The sequence below is a fragment of the Grus americana genome, chromosome 3, assembly GCF_028858705.1.
Source record: "Grus americana isolate bGruAme1 chromosome 3, bGruAme1.mat, whole genome shotgun sequence".
NCBI lineage: Eukaryota > Metazoa > Chordata > Aves > Gruiformes > Gruidae > Grus > Grus americana.
In genome coordinates, this window is record NC_072854.1 from 15,845,426 (window position 1) to 15,859,094 (window position 13,669).

The 13,669-nt window shown below is 41.2% G+C and overlaps 1 protein-coding gene across 3 annotated transcripts; it reads left to right on the forward strand.

The window, feature by feature from the left end:
* The first annotated feature begins 803 nt into the window (after window positions 1–803).
* On the forward strand, window positions 804–12,542 carry E2F6 (E2F transcription factor 6). 3 transcript variants are annotated; one of them, XM_054821637.1, is made up of 8 exons: window positions 804–901; window positions 4,520–4,568; window positions 6,056–6,272; window positions 6,585–6,743; window positions 7,792–7,906; window positions 8,668–8,794; window positions 9,533–9,610; window positions 11,797–12,542. In XM_054821637.1, the coding sequence occupies exons 2-7, from the start codon at window positions 4,526–4,528 to the stop codon at window positions 9,568–9,570; spliced, it is 699 nt and encodes a 232-aa protein (XP_054677612.1). In that variant the 5' UTR covers window positions 804–901; window positions 4,520–4,525; the 3' UTR covers window positions 9,571–9,610; window positions 11,797–12,542. The 3 variants fall into 3 exon arrangements, with proteins under 3 accessions (XP_054677612.1, XP_054677609.1, XP_054677611.1); XM_054821634.1 differs by lacking the exon at window positions 804–901 and adding an exon at window positions 1,008–1,318; XM_054821636.1 differs by lacking the exon at window positions 804–901 and adding an exon at window positions 1,008–1,318 and having other exon boundaries at window positions 6,056–6,266.
* The last annotated feature ends 1,127 nt before the right edge of the window (window positions 12,543–13,669 follow it).

Below are 13,669 nucleotides of genomic sequence, written 5' to 3' on the forward strand. Positions count from 1 at the left end.
CTGACAAGCAGCAGTTACCTACTAAATCAGAAATTTTGCGATTACTGCTGATGCTGACAAGTGAGCAAGGTGATGGTCAGTGCTTGTAAGACTATCACAGGCGTGGAAGAAAGGGCAGGAACCATAAAGTTGGGATTTGGGAACGGATCTGGGAAGTAAATGGACAGGTTTTGTTGGGACAAGCCACATTCGTTGGCTCCTCTCTGGCCCTGGAGGAACATACCTTGCCTTTCACCCACAAACCTCTCATCAACTTACTCTTGACATGGGACCTTGTCTCCCCGGTGAGTGACATACACAGCTTTAGCCTTCTTATACTAGCAAGTCATGACACAAGCAGATTATTTGGCAAGAAAGCAATACTAACTATTCTCACACCTATTTACCCGATGGTGCTTGGGCAGGGCACTCTCTCCTTGTTCATGCTGTACACCGAGGGAAGAAAAACCTCCCTCCTTGCAGTAACCAAAGTGGTGAGAACTTCCTCGTTTCAACTCACTTTAGCCCACTGCAGTGCCTATGGGAGCTCCCCTTGCCGGCTGCACCCCACTGGCAAGCCAAGGAGGAAGGTGGCGAGCAAATCCTTTTCTCTGCCGCTCTGGGATGGTGATGAGAGCGGAGGAAATGCTAACCTGGGAAATACCTGGAGAAGAGGGGGAGGGGAGGGGGAAGGGAGGGGGAGGGAGGGGGAGGGGAGGGGGAGGGAGGGGGAGGGGAGGGGGAAGGGGAAGGGGAAGGGGAGGGGGAAGGGGAGGGGGAAGGGGAAGGCGGTGCCCCGTCACCCACCGCCGCTGACAGGCGAGAGAGTGTGAGAGCTGGGGTGGGCGGGGCGGCGGCGGCGCGAGCGGGCCGCAGGGGCCGGTGGGTAAGGGAAGCGGCCGCCCCGCCGACGCGGGGAAAGGTTCGTTGTCGCCACCTTCGCTCGCGCCGCGGTTCTGGCGGGGGGGCGGGCGCGCGCGTGCGCACGGGCCGGGGAGGGGCGGAGGTTCCGCTCTCCCGCCCAACCGTCCGCTGGCTAGGGGGAGGGGGGGAGGCGGCCGTCACGGGCTGCGGTGAGGGCGGGAGGGCCCCCCTGCCGCCCCCTCCTCCCGGAGGTGGGGTGGGGATGGCGGTGCCTTCTTCCGACATGGACCCGCGGAATCGTTGTGAAGGCCTCTGAACACCCTCCTTCCGCCGCCTCGCTCAGGGCGGGAGGCCTCTCCCGCTCCGCTAGGCCGCGGCCGGCCGGCCGGCCGGAGGAAGGAGGAGGGGCCGGGCCAACATGGCCAACCCTGCCAAGTGGGAGCGCCTGAGGCCGCTGCGGCCGGACACGCTGCGTGTGAGTGAGATACACGGCGGGCGGGGAAGGGAGGTGCTGCCTGTGCGTGGGGAAAGGGCGGGACGGCACTGCCAGCATCGCTCCCGCCGTGGGAGGTTTTAAGGAGGTTCCCGAAAGTCCTTCCTCTCGCCTGTCCGGCAGGATATCCCTCAGTTGGAAAGCTGTGGCAGGCCTAGCCAGAGCAGTGTACGAAAGTGGCGTCGTGATGCTCCTCTCCCTCATTGCGTTTTAGCAGGCTGCCCGGTAAAGGAAAATGTAGTCGTATCATAGTGTAAAGGGGTGTTAGCTGTGTTACCTATAGCCTCTTAATCGAGTTAAATAGATTGTGCCTATGTTTGAGAAAAACAGACTACAGCTGTGTATTCTGTTCTTTTCTGAACATCTGTGATGTTCAGGTAATCTTCTATGCAGCTTCCACTGTTACTTTTAGTGATATTAGGAGGTAGCTAACAAAAAACAGGCCTACTTTTAATTCTGTGAAACTTGTTAAAAATACTTTTTTTTTTTAATTAACCTTGACTGTTGGGTAAAATGTTACTTGGTAGGATTGTCTTAAAGCCATTAAAAAGTTTAGTTGAGTTCTTACACTGGTAATTGGAAATTTCTTACTATTGGAGATGATGATTATAAGAAACAAAGGGTGTTGGGCACAGCTTCTTTATGTAGGTGTTTAGATGAGCCAGCCGGGGGTGATGCTTTCCTGAATCTGCTTCTCATAAACAGGGAAGTCAAGGATGTGGTAATCATCAACAGCCTTGACTGTAACCATGGAATAGTGGAGTTCAACACCCTGAGTGTAGTGAGGAAGGCAAGTAGCAGAGTACAGAACCTGGACTCCAGTTTATTCAGGCTTCAGGACTCCAGTTCATTTGGGCAACAGGTAGCTGAAAATTTGAGGGAGGCAACTTTGAAAATTGGAGAAGCTGAAGAGGTGGAGGTCTGTAAGGACATTGTACAAGCACAGGGACATTCCATCCTGATACTCATGAAAACAAGTAAATGTGTTGAGGGATGAGCATAGCTGTGCCTGCTCTCTGAGGATGGGGTGCAAAAAGAACATGTGGGGGAGGTGGAATCAAGAACAGACTGTAAAGGCGAAAGATAAAAAAAATTGTCTGGACCTGTAGGTATGATGCTAGGAAAGCAAAGTTCTAATGTTGAAACTAGCAAGCAATGTCAAGGGTGACAGGAAGAACTTTTACTGCTACATTAGTGGTAAAGTGGGAGGAAGGAGGTCTGTGAACCTGCTGCTAAATGGGGCAGGTGATTTAGGAAGAGCAGACACAGATAAGGCTGAAGTACTTAGGCTTCTTGCATGGGTCTTCAGAACTGATGTCCCCTAGGGTTTGTGTTTAAGAGACAGGATTCAAGGAGAGGAATAACCGGCAATGGAAAAGTGTCATGTTGGTAATCTCTTAAGTTATCTCAACCCATACAAATCCATAGGAGCCACTTGGGGTACATCCTGAGAGGGCTGAGAGAGCTGGCTGATGTCATTGTGAGGTTGCTATCTTATCATCTGTGTGATGTTGTGGAGGTCACCCACAGCTTAGCCTCGCTTCAGTCCCTTGGAAAATCAGGAAGCAAGTTCTCTTGGAAGCTATTTATTTCTAGGTACGTGAAGGAGAAGGCAATTGGGAATAGCAAACATGATTATACTTGCAAACTGATTACTTTGGGTGATGAAATGACTAGATCTGTTGATCCAGATCCTTAGATGTCATCTACATTAGTTTTAGCAGGACTTTTGAAATGGTCTCCTGCAGCATCTTGCTTTTTGAGCTGGGATGTTACAGATTGTAAACTACTAGATGAGTTAAAAAAAAAAAACAAACCAAAACAACTGTCTGGATTGTCAGGCTCAAAGATGAGTAGTTAATGGTTCATACTTTACCTGAAAGTGAATTACGAGAGGAGTTCCTCAGGAATCTATCCTGGGACCTGTCCTGTTGATAGGAGGAGGATGTGGGATCCACCCTCATGATGTTTATGGGTGGAGAAGGTGCCATAGACAGCTAGGAATAGGCTGGAGGAATGGTTCATCAGACACCTCAAACTTCAAACAAGGAAGCTGAAAATTTGAGTGTGAAGTCCTGCACCTGGGCCTATACCCTGCAGTGGTACAGGCTGAGGGACCACCTTTCTGAAAGAACCTGGAGGTCCTGATGGACAGTGGGCTAAACCTGTGCCAACACTGTGCCCTGGTATTGAGACGTATGAGGCTGTATTAGCAGAGCACAGCCAGCAAAACAAGGGAGCTCATTATTCTCTGCTTGGCACGTATCAGGCTGCTGCTGGAATGCTGTGTCTGTTTTAGGCCCACCAGTACAGGAAGGCTGTTGATAAACTGCTGAGGGAGCTTGTTAGGCCACAGCAGCCCTTCAGTACTTGCAGGGGAGTTAACACCAAGCTGGCTCCAGACACTTTACAGCCCCGCATGATGGGATGCTGAAAGGAAATAGCTGTGAATTTAAACAAAAGAAGCAGGAGAGGTTGCAACTTGATGTCAAGTGAAACTTTTTTGCTGTGAGGTCAGGCAAGTAGTGGAATGGCATCCCCAGAGAGGCATAGCCTCCATCCCTTTAAATTTTCAAGATACACTGAGATAAAACCTTCAGTAAGCTGCTATGATCTAATGGCTGTTCCTGTTTGGAGTTGGAGGTGGGACCAGAGACCTTCTGAGGTCTCTTTGAACTGGAATGAGTCTGAATTTTAAAATACTCCTTTTGTTAAATTGGGATGAGGGGTGGAATGAAGTACCTACTTAGGTTTATCATGTCTGTTTCTAGGCCAGAGCAGATTCTGCTGCCAGTTAGAAAGTCTACTACAGAATAATTGTCATGCTGTATAATAGTAGCGTATCTTCAATATGTGAGCTGTTACGTGGTATAGCTGAAGCTTGTATTTGTAGAGTTTATACAGGTATTTGTGTTGTGACCGTTGCCTGAGCATTAGGGAGTTCGGTGGTGTTTCCTGCTTTCCAAGACAGAGGGAGATGTGCTGAGATTAGGGCTGAAAATTGTTGCAGGGATTAACGAGCAGGTATCCTTTCTATTCAGTGACACTCCTACACTCTGAGTTGTCAGCACCCTGATGGCTGTAGCATCTAGAGTTGATTTGGGGATTTCTTCTGGAGAAGCTTCTTGTGTAGATAGCATTTTATGTCAGTTATATTTTTTGTTTGTATGTTTTTTTCCCCAGCCACCAATGATCAACCTGAATGTGGATGATGAGGTACAGTTTGTGAGAAGTAAGTTGCTGTGTTCCATGTCTGAAGAGTATTGAAGTATTTCATGCTTTTTTACAATACTGAGTACATGCTGTAAACAAATGAGAAATGGTTAAGTATATAATATAGGCAGAACAGGAAGAATGCTGCACACTAAATGAAATAACAGATACGAAGCAACACATTCTTCATAGTTTTTCCTCTTTAAATTGGCTGCTAGTATACCTTCCCAGTGCTGTAAAGAAAATAACTTATGGGAAAAGTGAATTAGAGAAAACTGGAACATCATGCTGGCAAACATTTTTTCAGCTGGTATTAACAAATGTAAATACAAGCTTGAGTGAATTTGCATTGTTTTGTTTTGTTCTTACCAATTGAATAGTCTCATGCATCTTACAGTAACACAGTCCAAAACTGAGTTGTTGAACCTGTCACTTTATGTTAAAGAGTCTACAGTCTTGCAGCCATGGAATGGGTGTGATATACTATGAGTAAAAGTTCTCATTCATCCTGGGAAAAATACTGAAGTACAGTGTTGCCTAGGGAGATTTCCTTACACACGCACCCATGTGCAGGAACACACATGCACACACGTTCCTTTGAAGCATTAGACTGTCACAACTCAGTGACACAGTTTGATCAGATATGAAATACCTGGTTTACTTTGCAGGAGAAAAAACCAGTAACAGCAGGATTTGTCAGTCTTTCATCAATTCTAGCATCAGATGAGTGTATGTGTACCATGTCTTTTTTTGTGCTTTAAAGATGCGTACTTTTTCATGCTTTATGCATACATAAATAACAATCCAAAGTTAAACAAGCTGTTTATTGGTAACTTTTCTGCTGTTTCTGAGAATATGCTGGTAATGGATACATGTAGCACAGAGAGATCTCTTAAACTTGTGGTGTCCTGGTGTCTGTAGATCTCTGTTGCATTAGTAAATTAAACAATGGCATCACCAATTCTTTTGCCCTGAGGCCAAATAGTACAACTGGAGTTTGTCTATATATTAAATTCTCGGACTCCACAACAGATTGGTCACATTCAGGCTGAAACAGTCCTTGAAACCAAGCTAACTCCTGAACTATGCCTGAATGTTATTTGGGAGATCAGCTGGTTGATCTGGGCTAAAAGGGTGGTGGTGGTGGGGAATTTAACAGTGTCAACTACATAGTTAACCAAAGGTTTTGTTGGTATTCATTCAGTAGTTGGAGCTCATGTCCTCCAGACCGTACACTTACACAACTATTAATATCCATACTAGCAATCTGAAGTCATCAATGTTGAAAGCATGAAGATGCATGCTTGCTATTAAGATACAATCAGTGCAAACAAATGAAGGTCTATGTAGTTAATAGACTTTATATGATGCCATTGCAATGTCAGCATTAATAAGTGTTTTCAGATTTTTATCTTCATTGCTACTTCATCACTATTGGGTTTTTTTTAAGGAACACTTCATTCTGTTGTGGTAGTTTACGCTAAGTATTCTATCAAAACTTTACAGGAACTCTGAAAGTCAAAAAGCCTCGATTTGATGCATCTCTGGTTTATTTGACCCGAAAATTCATGGATCTTGTCAAAACAGCTCCAGACGGTGTCCTTGATTTAAATGAAGTAGCAACAACTCTTGGAGTACGAAAACGAAGAGTGTATGACATCACCAATGTGTTGGATGGAATCCACTTAATTCAGAAAAGATCTAAGAATCTTATCCAGTGGGTGTGAGTTGGCTTTGAAACTTCTAATTTCTGAAACAATAAAACCCAACAATGTTGAGTTATGTTTGTAACGTTGAGAGTACTTTTAAGCATATTGAATGCCTTTTAATAGATAAAAAGATTTTAAGTTCTTCTGTATCCTTAGGCTGTCTGAATTGCTTACTATATTAACAAGTATCAAGTGCAAAAGCATAACAAAGCGTATTTCAGCAAAGGATGCCAGAGTTCCTGGTTGTTTTCTGTTAGTATACGTTGTATTCAATAAACAGGCTTTTATGTATATCAATGTACTAGACAATTTTCATATTCTTCTAGAGGTTCTAATCTTGACCAAGTTGTTGGAAAAGCACCAGAGCAGCAAAACCTTAAAGATGAACTTTCTGACTTGTCAGCCATGGAAGAAGCTCTGGATGAATTAATCAAGGATTGTGCTCATCAGTTATTTGAACTAACAGATGACAAAGAAAATGCAAAATATCCTTTTAATTCTTGCATTACTTTAGCACATGGTTTTGGTTTTAAGTACTCAGATAGCTAGTAATAGGTGTAGGCTGATACCACAGGTATGCAGTAATGCTTGATAATGAGTTTTATAACAGGAACTTATTTGTTATTTTATATTAGTGTATACTAGTCACTTGCCCTGCTTTGCACAGTCTAACCTGTTCTCAGGGACATGCTACATGTGTGATCTCTCTAATGCAGAAGAATGGAAGTGGGGCAATAGTCTTAGTACCCCGACCATCACCTTGCTCTCTCCATTACAGAGTAAAGTTGTCTCAGGGGCAGGTCTTGACCTGCCAGTGGGATTGAGTTGCTTAGTGAGATGAAAAAGAGGACCCAAAACAGAGTCTCAGTGGCCTGTTGCCAAGAAGATACAAGGGTATGTTGGTTGTGTCCTAATACTGTTCTCTTTTTTGGGAGAAATTCCAGTGCAGTCTTATCTTTCAGATGGGTTTTGATAATAGAAAAGAGATTTCTTTCAATATGACATAAACATTGGATTTTGGCTTTGGGTTACAATAAAATTTTACTTAGCTCCCTTGTCTGGCAGAATGTTAAAGGTCTGTGCTCATATGAAATGGGCCCATTTTCTGTGTGATATCAGGAAAACTTTTCATTGCACCTTACCTGTTCTAATTAAGAAAATAATTCTGTAGTTTTCCAGGAAAATTTTTATGTGCATAGTTCTTGCAAAACAAAGGAGTAGTTTCTCAAGGGCAGCATTCTCTCTGCTTTGTAGACTTATGACAGCATCTGTGAAAACTGTTTGTCAAACATACTTGCTTTTTAATATTGAATATCTATTTTTTTAAAGCTTTTTTCTTCCTAGAAATAAAGAAAAATGGTTTCCCACTTGTTAGCTAATACTTAATTTTACAAAGCTAATATTAAAGTAAGCTCAGCTGAACTATTTACCACTTTTCTTAAGTTGGTATTCTGCTTCAACATATCTTAACATCATACTCTTTGCTTCTGCCCATTAGCAAATTACCTTACAGAATCCTTGACCAATGTATACACTAGCTTACGTGACATATCAAGATATCCGTAGCATTCAGGCATTTCAAGAACAGATTGTGATTGCAATCAAAGCTCCAGAGGAAACCAAATTGGAAATACCAATTCCTAAAGAAGTAAGTTTTATACATTTCTGTCTTAAGGGAACAAAAGTTCTCAAATTTGATTTTTTCTTTTTTTTTGCAGCAATCAGTAATTTACTTCCAAATTTTTTTCAGGTATAGCAAATATTGGTACTTAGGGATAATAGTCTAAGAAACTTATTTTCAGTATTTTTGTTGTTTACCTAAACAAACAAGTGGTTTCACTGGTACAAGGAGCTGGTGCTTATCCTGTGGAGATGAAAAAGATTTCAGAGGCTTTCTGAAGCAAAAGAAGGCAGGATTTTAAAAGCTGTACTTAAAGAGAAGAGAATCTTCTCTCTGTTGCCCATTAAATTTGATTGGCTCTGTGCCTTGCAATGTCATGTCTGCTGAAGGAAAGCAGTAAAAGTAATATGGTTTAGTTGCTTTGCTGTATTATTAAAGCTGCTATGTGCTTTGATTTGTTTGCTTTGATGTGTTTGATTTGTTTGCTGATCCATAGCATTGACTTGTCAAATTTTAAATTTTGTTACTTTTCCTAAATGTATAGTAAATCTTAGGTCATGTTACAAAAGGTCAGTAAAAAGGCTAAGATTCGTTAGGTGCATGTTCATTAAACATGAAACCTTCTTAGCTTAATGGTGTGTAATAATTGTAGTAACATAATTTTAAATAGTTATGTAACTCCTGTATTTGCTCTGTTCTTAATCTATTGGCTTTAAAATATGTGCAAAAATAGATAACTGGTGTGTAAGATTTGTTCTTTGGTTTATATGCAAGTTGCTGTTTTACAGGATTGCATAGAAGTACACGTGAAGAGCACAAAAGGACCCATTGATGTGTATCTATGTGAGGTGGAACAGAAGCCAGGTGCCAAAACTTTCACTTCTGAAACTGAGCCATCAGTTCCTCCTGATGAAGGTAGTGTATTCCATTTACACTTTTATCCTCATGTTTGGCTTTGTTCTTTTTTTAAAGGCTGTCTGATAAAGTTGATTCTGATAAACTGTACTGTACAAGTATAATTTTCTGGGCATAGCTTGTGGGCTAAGATGTGTGGGAGTATAGGAAACGCCTGAAAGAGCTGTCTATGCTGTTGTGTTACCTCACAACAGTAGGAGGTCAGAGAGTCAGGCACGTGCATGCATCACAAGGCACTCTTGTTCCCTGACCCTTTCCTTCCTTTGCTCGTTACTGGTTTCCTGTTAGAGCTGCGCTCTGCGGATGGAACAGTGTGTCAGTTTTCAGCTGCCTCACTGCAGAGTCCAGCAGCTCAGCCGAAACAGCTGGCATGAGAGTTAAGATGCTGTATCAAACAAGAGAGCGTGCTGCTCTTGCTCGTTACTGCCCTAAGGGAGGGCAGGCAGAAGAGGGGATGGAGTAGTTTGATTTCCTACAACAAGATTGGCTAGAATATAGTCTCTCAAGACTCCAGTGCTGCAGGATGTTGTGGTTTAAAAATAAATGTGGCGGGAATTGCAACAGCTCAGAACACAGAAGATAAATTATTTTTAGCAGTGCTACTCTGTAGTTGAGGGGAAGAGTTGAGTTTTTAATCTTAAGCATTTTTTACTTTATTTTACTTGCAAAATAATTACTCAGAATTGTATTTCCTACAATCACAGTAATTTTTTTTAATTTTTTTTTTTATTTTCAAAGTGAGATCTCCGGGGGAAGAAAAAAAACAAACCACCTGAGATGATGGATTAATTGCAACTCAAAAATCTAATACAGAATGTAAATATCTCTGTTTTCGAGCTTTTCCAAAGCTGCTTGGGTCTGCAAACTTACTAACCTGAAATGTTCCAAAGTGTTTTAGACTTAAAACAGCAGTGGGTTGGTTGAGCGCTTTCACAGGATTGCCTGTCTTCCCAAGTCAAAAGATAATAGTTCTTACAGTTGCTTTTAGGAGCTCTGTTTTCATAATTGCATGTGACCTACAGACCTTTGGGAAAATGGTGGTTTTAGCTTATGAAAGAATTTTAATTGATGGAAAACATAGGCAATTAATTAATTCTAAAAATGAAGATTTGGAAACTATTTCTGGAATGATCCACAATCCTTATGAGAATGTATATAACAAAGAAATGCACTTTTCAGTTCTGAGGCTGCACTACTACTAAGCGGGATTGTCAAATACAAGTGTAACAAACCTGGTGTATCAGAAGCCTTCACTGTCAGAAACAAGATGTAAATATCATGAGAGTTATGCCTTACACTGTGTAGATGCTGTTTGCATTGTTTGCATCCAGCTCTACATGAACTATGGTATCAACACTGAAGTTAAATAATTGGGCTTTTTGTATATATCTGTATCATGTCTAAGTAGTTACTGATGTAGATTTATTGAGATGGTTTGCATTTCTGCCTTTGTACAGCAAAGAAATAAAATAAGCTTATAAAAATATGAAATACTCTAATCGGTCAGTCTAATGAAACATGTTGAGTTGTCTTTGTTGGCATTCACTGAGTAACTACAAACACTAAAACTGATGTGAAAATTTTAAGTGGCATACATGATGCTAGCAGCTACACTTAGATCTGATTCTTGTGATGCCACAATACTGTAGCAATTTTCAGAAGAAACATGATGGTCAATAACTATTGAAATTGGTCCCTTCCAGTTTCTAGAGTTTATGTATAGCATAGCTTTAGCCTAGTACCATGATCTCTTTGTGGCTTTAGCTTGCAGATATAAGTAAAATACTTTAGAACTACATCTGTACTCATCTTTAGTATCTGTAAAATGGAGCTTCAGAATTTTGATACGGGGTTTTCTAAGTGAATTAACCGTCACCGTACAAATGCCGTACTTAGGCTCATGTCACTCCAGTACTGAAAAGTGTACTTCATAATTTTCTGTGGGGGGAGGGGTGAGTTGGTTCGTTGTTAGGTTGTCCTCATTTTCCCAATCACACAGTATCAGCAACTATCCATCTACTCACAAGCAAGAACAACAAAGCTAATAAAGCCCTGAATATTTTAATCAGCAGCTCTACAGCTATTTTAGAGAGATGCTGTGAAACTAATACCTTATATTCTACTAATAAATATAAATAACATAGGGCAGTTGACATAGAAGAGCTTAAATACAAATTGAGACTTAATCCAGTTTTCTAGAAGGTTCACTAGTTCTACAAAATGCGTAGTCTTATACTATGCAAATTGGGAAATACACTGAGCGCAAGCTCATGTCAGTAATCTTGACTGCTTGTGCTCGTGCTACCAACTTCCAGCTCCAGAATATAGGACTTCAGTGTTGGATACTATTTTTCTGCATCTCTGTAAAATGCAAACTATGGGCTGAGCTGTTAGAATAATAAAAGCGAAGTGAAAGCACATTTCGTATGTAGTTCGCAGTAAAAATGGGGAAAGTGCTCTTCCAATGAAGCTGCTAAAATTAAGAAATCATCTTTTTGCACAGAAAGGTTGTCCTTCAGTGAAGGGCTTCTTTCCAGATGGCAAGCTTGCTATTTGATTTTTGTACATCGCTGTTCTGTTTTGGCGGGTAGAGAGGTCTGTGCCTGGGAGAAGTATTGATCCCCCAACACATGGGTTCAACAACTTGGGATGACGCTTGCTGTGAAAGGTGTGAAAATTAGGGTGGGATTTTGTTACATGATGATGCAGCATGTTGAACTTTGGAGTAAGGAAGTGTACTTTTACAAAATAACCATCTTATAAATGTTAAGAGAGTCTGTCTTCCAAAGCAGAACATACTTTATTTAATTGAAACATTAGGATTTTTCATTTTGAACAAATCTCTAGTGATTCTGTTTTTCCTCCTGCCTTTGTGCAGGTTTTCTAGCTGTAGAATTTATTTTTAACTGCTAGCTACACACTTATCACAGTGAAATGGGAGAAGCTGTAATATGACAGTTAATCTATAATTATTTTCTGAAATACATTTATTGTTTTAATAGTGCACCTTCAGTGGAACAAATGGACTTCCGAGGATTAAACCACTTTGTTGTTACTACTTGGATACTTGCAGTATTACCCACTTGCGATACTGGAAAACAAGGTGCTGTATAAGCGCAGTACACTCACTAGCTGAAAAGATCAGACTTGGACTTGCGGAAAAGTTCCTGAGTGATGCTGAACTTGAATACAAGTTACTAGCTCACTTAAAAAGTAAATGTGATAGGACCTTACTCTGAATTTGTATAATCTTGAGTTTTTTCTGAAAGGTTATTAAGATTAAAGTATTTTTGTTGAGTCCATATCTGTCCATTTTCAACATACTTGTATGTGTAAGCACTTCCCTCGGCTATTTGAGGACTCTGCCTGTAATAAATTAAAAAGCTCTAATAACATTTTTGTCTTTCCTTCAGTAAGAATGGCTGAGCATCCAAATGCATTAATCAGCAATAGCAATAGCCAGGATCCCTAATTACAAAATGGCCTGGGTTTGCTGACTCTGGAACTGGAACAAACACTGCCGTCGCCAGTTCAGCCCTTATTTGGTATGGGAAATGACTTGTCAGAGTTTTCAGATGTGAATTGCAGTTTTTAAATCATGTGATTTATAAAGAAGAGAGAAGATTGCTTTAAATTATTATCTTTTGGAAAACTTAAAAGACAGCAAATTCTTTCATTTTGATTAATCTTTTTGTTGCGTGTGAAGAGCCTTGTTTTAAGCATAATTAAATTACGATTTCAAAAGTCATTTCAGCCCTTGTAACTTTCAATGGTGAGGTTAGCCTGCGTGCTAGAACATTGCCTGGTGCTGAGCAGCTGGAGTTGACTGCGAGCTTTAAACCCTTGTGTGTTCTACGATCTTGGTGTATAGGCTGGTGCTAGCACCGTGCTGGGACTTAAGTGTGTTTATCCGGAGCAGGAATCTGGTATTTTTGGTTCCACTTCTGATCTGCCGATGGTAATTGGCGAGAAGTGTGCGGAGGCTAAAGGCACATAAATTATACTTGGTTGCATGCAGTTCGTATAAGTCTACGGGAGGCTTCTCACATAGATGTTTACTGAAGGATTGGGATAGTCATTTGTAAAAAATGGTCTGTGTTTGGAAGGAAATCTTTCTTGATGCTTAGAGAGAAAGAGAAGCTGGGTTCTCTCTATGTATCTCATCCCTCCCTTACATCCCTCTCTTCCATCTCTCTGCACTCCCTGAGGGCTGTGGCTGTGCTTACGGGAGCTTCTCACGAGGTGATCCATGAGTGAGGTAGTGGTGGTAAGCGCACCTGGATTGAGTGATGGGGCTAAAGGAGATGATGCTAGAAGTTGCAACAGCAAATTCAAAAGATGCAAGCTCAGGACATTGTTAGCCTTTTATGGACTTTTATTAGGCCTTTCATATTTTCCTTCTTCAAAAGGAAAACTTGGCACTTCAGATGAAAACTTCAGGAATCTAAAAACCTGCAAGAAACTATTCAGGTTCCTGAAACAGTTTTGCTTTCAATCTTCTGTAGATTCTAATGCAAATCCTGCATGGAACTGCTTTCAGATAATGCCATATTCTTTACCAGACAAAAAACTTTGGTGTTGCAACTGTCATTTTCTAAGAAACTTTTTCTTTTTTTTTTCCCATCTATAACCATAATTGTCACAAGCAGGTTATGACAGTAGTTGTTGCTTCTCTAACATGCAGACAAAGCGCACATCATGAAAAATGAAACAAAAATTGATGTTTTTCTTGCAAATTAGGAAGGTGTCAGATCAGATACAAAGTTTCAGCAAGCTCAGAAAGGGAAAACCTGTTTTTATATATATTTTAATTACAAGGCACACAAATTGTTAAGAGGCTTGCTGGCTTCTAAACCTAGGATAACATTTGTGTGC

Coding starts and splice junctions, on each gene's coding strand:
- E2F6 (XM_054821634.1), top strand. CDS start 1,262: ATGGCCAACCCTGCCAAGTGGGAGCGCCTGAGGCCGCTGCGGCCGGAC. Junction 6,273..6,584: donor AAGAATCTTATCCAGTGGGT/GTGAGTTGGCTT, acceptor ATATTCTTCTAG/AGGTTCTAATCTTGACCAAG. Junction 7,907..8,667: donor AAATACCAATTCCTAAAGAA/GTAAGTTTTATA, acceptor GCTGTTTTACAG/GATTGCATAGAAGTACACGT.